This window comes from Rutilus rutilus (assembly GCF_951802725.1).
Source record: "Rutilus rutilus genome assembly, chromosome: 12".
NCBI lineage: Eukaryota > Metazoa > Chordata > Actinopteri > Cypriniformes > Leuciscidae > Rutilus > Rutilus rutilus.
This window is the reverse complement of record NC_140217.1, coordinates 22,439,682-22,455,203: the sequence shown is the minus strand read 5'-3', so window position 1 is coordinate 22,455,203 and position 15,522 is coordinate 22,439,682. Positions and strand designations below refer to the sequence as shown.

At 36.7% G+C, this 15,522-nt stretch overlaps 1 protein-coding gene across 2 annotated transcripts; it reads left to right on the top strand.

Moving 5' to 3' along the window:
* Positions 1 to 3,731: 3,731 nt before the first annotated feature.
* Positions 3,732 to 14,296, top strand: lrrc8db (leucine rich repeat containing 8 VRAC subunit Db). 2 transcript variants are annotated; one of them, XM_084426131.1, is made up of 3 exons: positions 3,732 to 3,798; positions 4,025 to 4,348; positions 8,092 to 14,296. In XM_084426131.1, the coding sequence occupies exon 3, from the start codon at positions 8,094 to 8,096 to the stop codon at positions 10,608 to 10,610; it is 2,517 nt and encodes an 838-aa protein (XP_084282257.1). In that variant the 5' UTR covers positions 3,732 to 3,798; positions 4,025 to 4,348; positions 8,092 to 8,093; the 3' UTR covers positions 10,611 to 14,296. The 2 variants fall into 2 exon arrangements, with proteins under 2 accessions (XP_084282257.1, XP_084282258.1); XM_084426132.1 differs by lacking the exon at positions 4,025 to 4,348.
* Positions 14,297 to 15,522: the final 1,226 nt, after the last annotated feature.

Here is a 15,522-nt window from a genome sequence, read left to right as displayed (position 1 = left end):
GCGCTTTAAGAAGTTAAGACTGAATACTTGAGTTACATGGCCTTTTTGTGTGATTTCCATGTTGTATTTCAGTAATATTATCTACATGAATAGCTTTGGATCATGCATAGGTTTTTTTTTTTATTTTATTTTTTTTTAACAGTAGACCTGTCTATGGTTAGGAAGGTCAGTTGCTGTTCTGGTCTTGTGTCTGCATGTTAAAGGTTATAATGATGTTGATGCCAAAGTGCAAATCTGTGCATAAAATGAAGGATGTTGTTTCTTGCCATTAGATATAAGTGCTGACATAATGTAGTGCTGACCATATGCCTTATTTTCCTGTTTTGTATAATTTGCATTCTACCAAAGTGTTTTTAATTTGTAAAACGGCATAAATAAAATGCATGTTTTTTTGTCCCTTGCGTTGAGTTCAGTTAATGTTTTGTAATTCTCAAGGGAGAGTTGTCACCCAGGTGGCAGTATTGCGCAGTAAATGCAACACAGAGTCTGTGCAATGTTTAAGGATAATTTGCTGACCTCAAATGCATGCACAAACCGGAAAGTCTGAAACGTTACCGGCTTTAAAAAAATGCAATTGCAAACAAGATGGCAATTTCAGAATTTAGATTTTTGGAGAGAGGGCAGTATGATGACGACATTATTCGAATAAGTCTGGGTCTTATCTGTTTAAACACTGAAAATGAATTGTCAAATGGACAAAAAAATCACATGCTAGTATAATTCAAATAATCCCATGAACAGTGTAACATTATGCCTTTAGAATAATTTGTATGTGGGTGTTGTCTCCCATCATATCTCATGTTTCAGTCACATGATCAGCGGTGATGGAAATGGCTATTGATAGCTGAATCATGGCCTGGGAGAGGGAACATACTATAGCTTCAGCCACTTTTAAAGCCATTACCTCTGCCTTGCATGTGGTTATTTGATACAAATTATCATACATTTTAAGGTAAAAACAAACTCTTCTATTTTCTCTACAATAAATTATGTTCTCCAAATTAGGCCACGTTTGTTATGCATTAGCAGAGGGCAGCTATAGCTATAACTATAAGCATACTAATTGGATACTATTGTTACAGCTTTCAGGTTTTTTGTGGCATGTCTTCTAATTATGACTAAAGTGAACAGCGCATGCCTTTATTTAGAGCACATCTTGTATAATTACCATCCTGAAACACAACACCATGAAAAGATCGGCAGGCGGCTAAGTACTTGCACCCTAAAATAGAGAGTACACAACACAATTTTTCCAACAAGATGGAGATGTTTAACTCTTGCCTGATCCCTGGTCACCACTTAGTATGCAGGATTCCATGGACCAAGGCTACGTCCGAAATCGGAGACTCTCTTGAGTAGGTACTTATTTTAAATAAGTAATTACTTCACGACCACTAAAAAAGTATGTTCAATATTGAATGAATATGTAATATGAATGTAATCCGGATGTACTACATTCGCCATGTTGCCTTTATCATGTGACCTACCAGCGTCTGTTGCGTCGCTTCACTGACATTCAAAAATCCTCTCCCGTGGCCTCATGGGATAGTAAAGTGTCCATCGTATGCACAATTCAGATTCGCGCCGGAAGAAGTAGGTCATCATCCGGGTATTTCGAACATACTACTTTTGTCACATACTGTTTTTCACGTACTAGGGTGAAAAAATAGGGAAGTATGTGATTTCGGATGCAGTCCAAATGTAGTAAGTCTAAGGGCCTTCAACCAGGGGGTTGCGACCCCTAAGGGGACCACGTCGGTATTGCTGGGAGTGAATCAATTATTATTATTAATAACTTGATATTTTAGCGAGTTTTTTTAGTGCAAAATAGAGCATGTTGCAATAGCAATGAGTAAGTTCATCAATCTGTTGTCTGGAATATTTTTGCAGGTCTGTGATTCGCGTTGCATTAAGGAGTGAGAAAGTTCTGCAGCAGACCTCAAGCCTTTATAAACTTGACAAGCTGATGACCCTGGACAGTGTGATCTTGAAAATTTACCCTGAAGAGAAGATGGCTCTCCGTTCAACCATGAAAAGGCAAGGTGCAGCAGCTGTCAAAGTGGAGCTGTGAATAGAAGCAAATGGACACTTGCAAAGTTGTGATTAGAGGAAAACTGAATAACTAAAATCTTAATTGCTGTTCCACAGTCTATATTTTTTTCACAGACAGGTCTTAGACTAAGCCAGGACTAGGCCTTAGTTAAATTAGGACATTAAAGTAGTTTACTGGTGTGCATCTTGAGACAAAACAATGGCACTGACATATTTGAAGATATGGGTTGCTTTCAGTTAACACGGCTCAAACATGCATTTTAGTCTGGGACTAGGCTTAAGACTTGTCTGTGAAACTGGGCATTAAATTGTCATTTAAAGACGAGTCATCAAAGCTAAAGCCTTCACAGTATAACAAGTAGTCTTTCACAGTAGCTGAAAAGGCAAGAGCTTGAGTGCCAAGAAACGTCCTCATACCCAGAATCTGCCTGCAGCACAAATTGGAATGTGGGATTCACCTTGTCACCCTCTGTTTCGATCAAACTCTAAGACTTAGATCTGTGAGGTTTTCTGATATCTGTCTTTTGTCTCCATTTGTGTGTACGCAGGTGCTTAGTCAAACAAAACATCCACAACCACCTGCACTTTAACATTAACTTTGACCCACACCAAAGGTTCATGTGGAAATTAAATACAACCGCTCAGCAGGACCTGGCTGCCCAGTGGGCTGGGGGAGGCAAAGTCTCTTTAATCTTATTTGCAACCATATGGTTCATTTGTAAAACATAAAGGATTTCATTTACATATAAACAACACAGAATGCATGCAAAGGCATGTATTTACCTGCATAAGGTGAGTTTTTCCCCTATTATTCTGGCGTCTGGTAATAACTAGGCTTTATATTCACTTCATGTTTACATTTTTTAAATAATATAATTGTATATTTTAAATATTATCCGTTCTCTAAGGTGACAAACTCAAAAAGTATACAGAGTTTAACATTTAGCTGATATACCATAAACATATGTTCAGCCACCTTTATTTTAGAACTATGCTTAATCTGTAACATAATCTCTGATGATCATTTTAATAATAATAATAATAATAATAAAAAAATGCTAACGTCTGTAATCTGCCACAAAAAAATCTGAAAATGAGAAAAGGAGAATAATCCTATTATCTTTTCTCAATTTTTTTCTTACATGTTTTAGTACTGACTGCTTAATCAGTTTCAATCATTCAAACCAATTGCCCAAGTCACTATAACAAATAATAATATTAATCATAATAATAATATATCAGCCAAATAATAAGCACTTTCTGAGCGACAGCTTAATTTAGAATAAATGTACAGCCTTGTTGCCAATTTTGACATAGCCTATCGTTTTTTTATTTTTTTATATATTTTACATTTAATAAAGTGTCTACTTGTTTTATAACCTATAAAGTCCTATAGAAAATACACGAAAAATACAATCTTAGCCCATGTCAGATTTACATAATAGGCTATAATTCACAGAATTGAACATTTTTCTGATGACCCAATTTTGTAACACTATTCGTGGAAAGTGACTTCAACCTTTAACAGTTCAAGTGTAACATACTGGGTTTGGTTGCTTAGTAACTTCAGAAAACCGGTCAGGTGTTTCGCGCGTAAATCCTCCCGTAAACTTTAGCTCCGCCCCCACACACTTCCTCTATTTGACAGCATATATATGTTTATTACAGACATTTCTCATTCATATCGCACGCATGGACATAGTACAAGCTTTGACGTTTTTTTTAAAATGACAGCTTTGCTTTGAGGTATGTATCAGCCTGTGAATGTGTCTTTGTGTGGGGTTTAAATGTGACGGATATGCAGTGTAGAGAACTGGTGCAGACTGGTTGATTCTGCTGCTGTGCGCGCGGCACTGAATGTACCATAATAATGAGATGAGCGGGGACCCTTACATGTTCATTAAGCCCTCTCGGGTAAATGATTAGTAAATTGTCCTTTTGTACCGATACTTTTTCCGCTTTAACACAACAGTATCATCAGACCTCCAATGGTTTCTTGCCTGAGCGGCGTTAATCTGCACAGAACCACGAAGACGTGACAGGACACCGGATTGCGTTCATAGGGAATATTTCCAGCCCGTCCCTGTAAATCGCGTTCTGCTCGCAGTTTACATGTCATTGGAAAATAAAGCCATTGTCGTTTACATATCGTGACCCGGTATAGAAACACAATGGCGTGACGTCTCCCATGCGAACGGACAGTCACCATTACTGCAAGGACAAGTGGATGAAATGTTTCAGATTCTCAGGAATTAAAGTGGTGATGGATGACGTTTGATGACGTTTATATGAGACAGTAAGTATAAACGTTATGTTAAGCATACATTTCTGAAATATTAAGGTTGTGTTAGTGAAGGTTGTCAGAGTAGTTCAGAGCACATAAAGCAATATGTTTGGGACACTTTTGGATGAGACTCAACAAATTGTACAGTTGCACAGGCTAATATTACATTAAATGGATTTCAGGTCTCTTATAAGAAGTTACCATGCACAAACTCTACATAATACACATTACATAATTTGTTTTATTATATTGTACACTTATTTGTGCCAATTGCCAAAAGGTTATCCAGCAGGACAGTGTGCTTGACACAGCAAATGTTGTCAAGTCAGTTTTAATTAAAATAAAAGTGTGAATTTATCCTGTTTAGATTTACTAGTTTCTTTTGCTGTCTTTTTGAGACATATTTGTTGATATCAAATTGCCATATTTATGAGCAGAAGATATTTTTCTGAACATAATTTTTGAATGAACTTGATTCTATTCTAGATTAATTGATTTTGATTTCTTACACTTGACTTGGCAGATGTGAACATAATAGTCAATTTAAGTTTCAGCCTTTCATCCTTTTTTTCTATACATATGCATACACACTATGTTTGCTTCTATTTAATTACCACATAAGCCTTTTTGGTGTGGGTCATATTTAGCGTTAAAGACATTAAATACATAAGCTACACTATTGCACAACACTTTATTTTAACTCACTGAACTACAGCAACCTCTACATGTATCTGTGTGTGTGTGTATATATATATAGGTCATAAATGGTTACTCCAACGCTGAAATTTGCAGGATAACATGAAAAGACATGATTGGTTAGTAGCAGTGTCATTTAAAAAAAGCAAATGAAAATATCAGCGGCAGCCATGACCTAGTTACGGGGTAAAAGCTCAGACGAAGGTTAAATAAGGCTAGCCGTTATGGTAATTGTGTTTTTGGTGGATTAGGGTTGTGTTACCAAGGTGAGGTTAAAAACTGAGGCTTCTTATCACCATAGACTCACCAAAGCCCTCAATTAGTTATGCATTTCTGATTTATTAGTCCAAATCTATTGGCTCATCCAAAGTGATCCATACTGATTGGATAGTAATAAAGAGTAATGTTATATTTTCAAGGAATGTTCTGAAATAAGGAATTATTTAGACTATTTTCAAATAAGTAAATTAATTGTTATTTTGGCATATTTTGTTTTAGAAAACAATTAATTCATTTTTAGATGAAAGCATTTGTTTACCTCAAATTGTCTTTAAAAATGAAGCGAGTAATTTCTGTGCTGAATGAAATGGCAAATCGTTCCAAACAGGTTTACTAAACACTCCAACATATCATTGTTTGGACAAACAGGTTGTCTCATCCTGAACTCAGAATATTGGTTAATATAATCACAGCTGTTTTGTAGGTGCCACAGAGCCTTTAGCCTTATGCTTTTGGGAAGTCAACTTAAGATAAGTAATTTCTATTTAATTGTTGTGGTTAAGGTTAGAGTATGTAAAGTTCACTGGTGTGTTGAGCATGTTGAATGATGAGAGTAGTTAAGGAAATTGACAATTGCTTGTTGGATCTGTACCAGTGATAAGGATATATTACATTTCCTGTCTGAATGCAAGTATAGTGATGGCTACAATAGTCTGATATATAATCATAAAAGTCTTATATATAATATATTACTGCATTTCTGCTGTGGAACAGAAAAGGCCTATTGTATACTCTTCAAAAAACAAAAAAATTAAAAAGAAGCAAAAAACAAAAAAACAAGCCTTCTTAACTTCTCAGCTCATAGGGTTAGTGTGCGTAACCTTCCAGCTGTAGATCTTTGGAACTGGTGTATAGCAACTTATTTTGGGTAAGCATTGGGAAAAGCAATTCTCAGATGTTCTCTGAAGTCTTGTTGAGCCCTACTTTGCCAGTCTTTGAGCATTAAATTTATTAGGTGACTTCATATTTTTCACAGTCTCGCTGGTGGCTGTGCTCTTAATTTCTACTTTATTTGATATACTTATAAGGATTGACTCTACAGATGTTCACACTTGTAAAATGACAAATCTGCCAAAATAGATCAACATGTTGGAATATCCAGCCAGAATTTGGGTTTTTTATTCGAATACACTGTATCTCTATGCTGTCATGTAATATGCATCAGTACATATATGTTGTGCCTTTTGAGAAATCATGAGTGTTTTTGTTAACCCAAGGCAACACACGAAAGAAAGTAATAATTGTTGTTTACGGCAATCTGACTTGACTAAATAAGCGATTGTGTAATTGCACTAAATTAGAGACTAATTAGAGGAAAATACATGGTGAGGACTTCTGCATTTACAGCTAACTGAAGCTTGGACTGGATTGCACCCCTTTAAAGATGTTCATCTGTGACACACACTGAATTTGCATGTTAATTGACTGAAATACAAAATAAAATGTATTTTAAACCTAAACAGTTTTCTTATCCTTCTTAAATTCTTACATACTCCTTACAGTTGACATGTTGACATCAAAGCCTGTGTAAGGCTTGAACGAAAGATCTGTAGGACAGGCAAAGCCCAAGAACAAAGTGCTTGTGACTTGAATAGTTGGTGTGATGAATGGAAGGAATGTGATTGTCTTGTGAAGCAAGTCTAGACTTTGTTTTATTAGTAGACCATAGAGGCTGTAAATTAAGTGCTTAAGGCCTCATGGTAGAAAAATTAAAAGTTTTAAGTAATACTACATGTAATCTGATAACACTGTTTCAATGAGAATAACTCAATCATCCAGCAATGAATTCATCTTACTCAAAACATTATAATTTATATAAATAACAGCTTGATTAGCCAAGTGAAATACAAGTTAATTAATCATTATGACATCCAGTCAATTGTTTTTTGACAGTGAGAAGGTCATTCGGGTTTGCCTATTGGATGTTTACGGTTATGTCTTAGCAATGTGAAAGTCGAGCTCCACTCGTCAATATTACCCCTGCAAATTGCATGTATGTTAGAGCAGTCTTGCAACCTGATATGAAAGACAATATTGTCTTTGGCAAGACTCACCACTGCAGTACTATTGTCTTCATGCAGTACATTATGCACCCACTAAGGCTGATAATCTAATAAGGATGTCTAATGCTGTGCTTTAGTGCCTCAGCACTGATCCAGCTCTGTGCAGAGGAAAGTGATACAGGGCAGAGACACTAGGGGTGTCTCCCCAAGCGATGGGACCATTTGTTATCTTTAGTGGTGTATTAGGCCACTCCTTATATTTGTACATTGATTTAATGGAATTTGAGATTGAGACTTATGTTGTGTCAAGCCTGTATTTCACATAGAAATGAGCGTAACATTGAGACACTTGATTTGTTTATTCAAGTCATTATTGTCTTAAAATGTCAAATCATTTGACCTCTTTGACAAAGCAAGAGCAGTTCAGGTTATAAAAATATAATGTTGTGCGACTCCCCCAAAATTACATTTATTAGCCTAATCCATGATATTTGTAAAAAAAAAAATGTCTACTTTGAAAAATGTTTTTAATGACTCTTTTTAAATTATTTTTTACAAATTTAAATATGTGTATACTTTTTTAAATGTTTAATATGTGTATTATACTCACATTCAAGGTATTCAAAGCCACATTCTAAGAGTTTATAAAATGCTGATTTCATGTGTTTTTTAACTAGATTTTTTAAAGATTTGTCATTCATGGAAAGGATTTGTCATTTTCATGGACACTCTTACTAATACTATTTACTAAATACTTGTTTTTATGTTTTCATGTAGGAATGTTTACCCTCACAGAAGTTGCCTCTCTAAATGACATCCAGCCAACTTATCGGATACTGAAACCATGGTGGGACGTCTTTATGGATTACCTGGGTGTGGTCATGCTTATGCTGGCCATATTTGCCGGGACCATGCAGTTAACCAAAGATCAGGTGGTTTGTCTTCCTGTTCTGGAAGCGCTGGAGGACCGAACCCCTGTGCCCACGGAAAGGACACCAGAGAAAGCTCTTGGCTCAGGGACAGGAGGAGGCCATATGACATTAGCAGCTGCACCTATCGCAAGCAAAGAACAAACCGACAGTGTTGTCCAACACTTCCCACAGTCGTCTGCTGTCAGGCAACCTCAGCCTACGGGTTTACGAACAAATCTGGATTTTCAGCAGTATGTCTTTGTTAATCAGATGTGCTACCATGTTGCCCTCCCATGGTATTCAAAGTACTTTCCATATCTAGCTCTCATTCACACTATTGTTCTTATGGTAAGCAGTAACTTTTGGTTCAAGTATCCAAAGACCAGTTCCAAAATTGAGCATTTTGTGTCTATTTTGGGGAAGTGTTTTGAGTCCCCTTGGACAACCAAGGCATTGTCTGAGACAGCCTGTGAAGACTCAGAAGAGAATAAGCAGAGATTGACTGGAGCCTCCACATTACCAAAGCATTTTTCAACCAGCAGTGAAGAGGGAAGTCCAAATCAGTCCACACCCATGCTTGTAAAATCTAGTATTAAGTTTTCTGCAGAGAAGCCAGTCATCGAAGTTCCAAGCATGACTATACTTGATAAGAAAGATGGAGAGCAAGCTAAAGCACTTTTTGAGAAAGTGAGGAAATTCCGCACACATGTCGAAGATAGTGACTTGATCTACAAACTTTATGTTGCTCAGACTATAATTAAAACTGTCAAATTCATTCTGATTCTGTGTTACACCATGACCTTTGTCACCTCCATTAAATTTGACCATGATTGTGAGCCAGACATTAAGCATTTAACTGGATACTCCAAATTTAAGTGCACCCACAACATGGCTTTCATGTTGAAAAAGCTTCTCGTTAGCTACATTGTCCTCATTTTTGTTTATGGCTTGATTTGCATTTACACTCTTTTTTGGCTGTTTAGACGGCCTCTTAAGGAGTATTCCTTTGAAAAAGTTCGAGAAGAAAGCAGTTTTAGTGACATCCCAGATGTGAAGAATGACTTTGCTTTCCTCCTTCACATGGTGGACCAGTATGACCAGTTGTACTCAAAACGTTTTGGTGTCTTTCTCTCAGAGGTAAGTGAGAACAAACTGCGGGAAATAAGCTTAAACCACGAGTGGACCTTTGAGAAACTACGGCAACACGTGACTCGTAATGCACAGGATAAGCTTGAGCTGCATCTTTTCATGCTCTCGGGTGTTCCTGATGTTGTCTTTGACCTGACTGATTTAGAGGTCCTGAAACTAGAACTCATCCCAGAGGCACGTATCACAGCAAAAATTTCCCAGATGATCAATCTCCACGAGTTGCACTTTTACCACTGCCCCGCCAAAGTCGAACAGACTGCATTCAGTTTCCTCCGCGATCACCTCCGGTGCCTTCACGTCAAGTTTACGGATGTAGCAGAAATTCCCACTTGGGTTTACATGCTGAAGAACCTGAGAGAGCTCTACTTGGTGGGAAACTTGAACTCCGAGAATAACAAAATGATAGGATTAGAGTCCCTCAGGGACTTGAGGCATCTAAAGATCCTACATCTGAAAAGCAACCTTACCAAGATCCCAACTAACATTACGGACTTATCACCCCACCTGATCAAACTTGTGGTTCACAATGATGGTACTAAACTCTTGGTGTTAAATAGCTTGAAAAAGATGATGAATCTTGCTGAGCTCGAGCTGTACAATTGTGAGCTGGAGAGGATACCGCATGCAATTTTTAGTTTGACCAACCTGCAGGAGTTGGACTTGAAATCGAACAATATCCGTACCATTGAAGAGGTCATCAGCTTCCAGCACCTCAAAAGGCTTAACTGCCTCAAACTGTGGCACAATAAAATAATTTCCATTCCATTGTCCATAAGTCACGTAAAAAACCTAGAGTTCCTCTATCTGTCACATAACAAACTTGAGACCTTGCCTACCACTCTATTCAATCTTCTCAAACTGAGATACCTGGATGTTAGCAACAACTCCATCGTAGTGATTCCTCCAGAGGTGGGGTTTCTCCAAAATCTACAGCACTTTGCCATCACAGGAAACAAGGTGGAAGTGGTGCCCAAGCAGCTGTTCAAATGCACAAAGTTGCGTACCCTATCCCTTGGACACAACTGCATCACGTCGCTACCAGAGAAAATCGGACAGTTGTTGCAGCTGACTCATCTTGAGCTGAAGGGGAACTGCCTGGATCGCCTACCCGCACAGCTTGGCCAGTGCCGACTCTTGCGCCGAAATGGTCTCATTGTGGAGGACCACCTTTTTGATTCACTGCCCCTAGAGGTCAAAGAGAGCATAAGTCAGGAAATCACTGCTAATGGGGTGTGATTGTGAATCGGGAAGAAATGTTTAGACCTAAAGCCCAGTCATGGTTTTCTAAGTGGAACGGAATTAGAGAGCTCAAGAGTCAATGTTTCAATACTTCTGTTTATTTTTTTTAAGGCTGCTTCTTCTTTCTTTCTTTTTTCTTTTTTCTTTTTTTAATTGAAATACATTTTATCCAGGACTGCTGGCATGAATGGATGTTCCAGGTGTAGAATGAGTCCAGTATCAAAGCTTATGTTAACATTTATTATCATTTTCTGCACAGGCCAAAACAAATTGCCAGTAAGCCAATATAAAACTTTTTGGACATTAACTATGCACAGTGCATAGAATTCTTAAGAATTATTCAAATCTTTGAGATTATTATGCCTGTTTGCATGGGTTTTTATTCTTCTTCTTTATTAGGGGCCAAGCACTGAAAGTGCGTAGGCACCTCTTGAAATCGTTGGCGTTCTTATTCTTCTTCTTCTTTCGTTTCTTCTTCTTCCGTATTGAAGAAATTTGGCACACTGATAGAGGACAGTCGGAACAGTCACCATAGAAAATTTGGAGTCTCTAACTCAATCCCTCTAGCGCCACCAACTGTCCAAAGTTGCACTCATGTTTATGCTAATAACTTTTGAACCTTAATGGCTAGAAACAAAATTATTTCCCCCTCTGATTCCTTGGCTGAAGCTGATTCAATTGCACCCTATGACTTCATTTACCGTCACGTAAATCTTTCCGCCATTTAGAATTTTTTGAAAAACATACTTTTTCAAACTCGTCTTAGACGGGTTAAATCTTTCTCAGATTTTCACGAAAATGTAATCAGATCATTTTCAGACCATGCCGACAAAAAATTATGGAATTCAAGTTGATTCGTCAAACCGTTCTCGAATACCGTGCAAACAAATTTTACGTAGCGCTTGCAAAAACAGACTTAAGGCTGTATCTCTGCAATTCTTTATCGCATTCAGACCAAACTTGGTACAAGTCAACACAAGCATGACTTGGCTACATGCTGTGTTTCGGCACAGCGCCACCTACTGGTCCGGAAATATGAAATATTTTTGCTTATAACTTCTGAAAGATTTGTCCAAAAATCATAAAAATGGTCTCGTTAGATTCAGGGCGTCATGCCGAGTCGACTGATATCCAATTCTCCCATATCGATCATTTTAGGTGTTGGCCATTTTGAATTTTGTACCAAAATGCTGTATTTTATGAACGCATGAACGTATCATTACGAAACTCCGTATGGGTCATCAATACGATGCCCTGAAGGAGCCTGAGAAGTTTCGAACCAACGCCACCTAGTGGCAAAAATATTTTTAAAATGCTTATAACTCTGGGTGTGGTTGACTTATTTTCACGGGAGTCATCTCCTTAGATTCCTGAATCCTTTCCGAGTTCAACGATACCAAACATGCTAGGTTTGGCGTTACTGTTTATGTAACGTTGTGATTTAGCGCTTAAAAAACATTTGCCAATATCTTCGAAACCGTTTGAAAAATCGAGACGAAACCACTGTAGGAAGTTCGGAAAATAGGTCGTTGGCTATACGCTAATGCCCAAATGACAAAATATTAATAGTAAGTGGAAAGAAAAATACAAACAAAATCAGGTGTGGGTCATTTTTCATGTATTTATACATATAAATATCTATAACTCCAAAACGAAATGAGATATTTTCACCAAATTTGACACACACATGTATGTATGTACATACACACTATGTATGTACACACTCTGAAGACACATGGAAAAAAATTGTGGGATTGTGCCTCTTGTTGGTGCTATTATAGAACAAAACAAGGAAATTGCCATTAATTACAATATAATATCATGATATTAAATGCTACACTTTACGAATACATTGTTGTCCCATTACGAAACACGGTATGTTTCTTCGGCACCATGCCTTGAAGGTACTCAAAAGTTTTGGGGCAGCGCCACCTTGTGGTAAAAAGTTATAACAAAATTTCCAAAAATGCTATTAACTTTTGAAAAAATTTGCCTAATCTATTAATGTCTTAATAGATTCCCTGGGTTATGCCAAAAACATAGATACCAATTTTGGCATAGTCAGCCAAACTTCCTTTCCGCCATCTTCATTTTCTTTTAAAACATACTTTTTCGAACTTCTCCTAGACCGTTTGTCCTATTTTCACCAAAATCGATTCGTATCATCTCCAGACCGGGCCAACAAAATAATATGGATTTCTTGTCGATAGACAAATTCGTTTTTGTATACCGCAGCAGCAAAGTTGAGGTATGATGCCAAAATTACTATTCAGGCTTTATCTCTGCAATGCCTTGACATATTGACACCAAACTTTGTATGTGTCATTTTCACCTCACTCTGACCACACCACATCACGTAACTGCGCCGCCTATTGGTCGAAAGTGATAAACCGTTAAATCATATTTTTAATTACTGTATATATGATTATTCAGCTATTTTGCCTAAAATCATCTTTCAATTTTTAAATTGCTCATTGTTCCAGTTGGTCTGACACTCCCTGCCATGTTGGCATGTCTTATCGTCTTTTTGTGCTTGGCCCCGATAATTGCTGCTTGCAGCTATATTTATTATTATTTTTATTATTTGCCCATGTTACAGTGTAGATATAATTCAGATCTTTTTTTTCTGTTACTTTCCATTAGCATTTATATTAATTGTTTTCACCAGCTGTTTTACACACAGTCTGCATCACATTCATTGTGCATTGTGGTGCCATTAACGATTGTATACATTGTTTGGAAGAACCCAGAACAACTGACATTTATTACGAAGTTAATCACAACTACTGTATTTGAGTATAAGTGGTAAAAGAGTCTACCTGGAATTTCTCAAAAAGAAATTCGTATTTGAGTTTAGTGAAAAGTGCACTAACATAATTTAAGATGAGGACTGAATGTTTGCGTTGATAACAAATTATCATATCCATCTAGCTCGATCAAACTGTATATTTTATACTTTAGTTACAGTCTGTTCCATCTTTCTGTAATGAGTTTGTGTCCACCTATTCAATTACTATTAAACAAACTATTTTGAACTGTAATAACAGTGTTCAGCATTGAAAATGTATCGATGCTTTTGCAGCAACATGTAATTTGGATTTGATGATGTACAAACTAATGGTAATAATGTGCATTGCAATGCAAGTCTTGGCAACAAAATAGTCTTGTCCTGCTAACATCATCTTTTTATGTGGCTTAGAGAGGTAATGCATAAGTTACAGTGACCTCATTTGACTTGTGCATGTTTTGTATATAACACTATATTATGATGGGACAGACCTGTAATGTGTACACTGCATGGTCCTTGCTGCTCAAAAACTCCCAATAGACATATAGTAGTAAACATGCCCTGATATATATTCTAAAATCATATCTTAGTCAGTAAATGTGTACAACTACCATCTGCTTAACTGTTAGCCCTTACTGGCTAGTAAAAGTAACGGAAATGCTTGCATTGTGTGAATCCGTGTTTTAAGTTACCTTGCAATTGACATTCTCTGTGCTGTGAATGCCCATGCAGTTAGCTTTTGAGGTAAATGCACAAAAAGGTGACTTGTCAGATGTTAGTTACCGATATTCACTCCAGTGATTGGATTTCCTATACTGAACCTTCGTTGATTTGTTAAAGTTTTCTTGATTGAAATTATTGAAACATGGTCAAGATATAAAGGGATAGTTAAATCTGGTCATCATTTACTCACCTTAATGTCATTCCAGACAACCTATATGACTATTTATTCTGTGGAACATAAAAAGTAGTTGAAAGTTGTTTGGACCCTTTGAGTTGTTTCGACATGAGGGTAAATGATGACAGAATTGTATTTTTTTGGTAAACTATACCTTTAAGATAACAAGCTATTATAACTAAAATGGTTTCACTGTTGCACCCAAATATTCCTTAACCATTTTCTATTTTTAAGCCATTGATTTGTGAAGAGGAGGTGCAACTATGTGCTCAATCTGTTGAAACAAAATGTATTGACGTACAAAATGTTGACAACAGATTAAGTGGTGTTTGCTTCAAGCCATTCAGTTGTTAATGAAATATTTCAATTGATTTGAACATGAATTGAATAATTTGGAATAAAGTTCATTGTGTTTTCCTTATTTTAAAACCAAACCAAACCAAAAGGAGTTCAAAAGGACACAAACTTCACTTTTTTTTTTTTTTTTTTTTTTTTTTACATTTCAAGAGTGTATCCCACACTGTGTTATATTTGTCCCTCTGAAATGCTGCAGGGTCTGATCTGTAATTGGTATCTTTTTGACCCCTCAAGAATCTTCAGACTTGTTGATGTCTTGCCAGATGAGGCTTGAAAATCATTTTTGATACATGTGTGACTAACAATAATCATAACCACATGTGAATCTAAAGATGGGTTTCAATGTTTTGCGCGAGTTGAAATTAGATTACTTTGTAGGTTTTGTAAAATGTAACTATGTTGCACTGTTAAAATGGTTCTGTTTGATGTTTTGAATGAAAGATTGTTTTCATTTATGTAGAGATTTATGTATGTTCCATTTTATATAGCCTACAAAAAGTTTAACTTTGAAATACCTGATTTGTGTCCATTCAGGTACACTTATTGTTCATTCCAACTGAGTACTTATTTTCAGAATGAAGGCAATTTTGTTGAAGCTACTTTACGCTACTCTTCAGCCTTGAATGTAGCCTGATACTGCATCCCTTCATGGTTTAGCCTTTCTGTTTTTGATGGAAAGGAGAGTGAAGTTAGTCTGCTTTGCTCCTAATCAGAGATGTTTTGTTTTAAAGGACGTTCACTTTGCAACTTGCAATTTTTAATATAATAAATATATTGAAAATAAATACATTGGTGTCTGTGCTGTTTGAAACATTTAAATTTGAATTACAGCTTAAAGAAAGTAAAACCCCTATGTATACGAGGAC

Excerpts from the sequence above, each read along its gene's own strand:
- lrrc8db (XM_084426132.1), top strand. The coding sequence starts at position 8,094 with ATGTTTACCCTCACAGAAGTTGCCTCTCTAAATGACATCCAGCCAACT.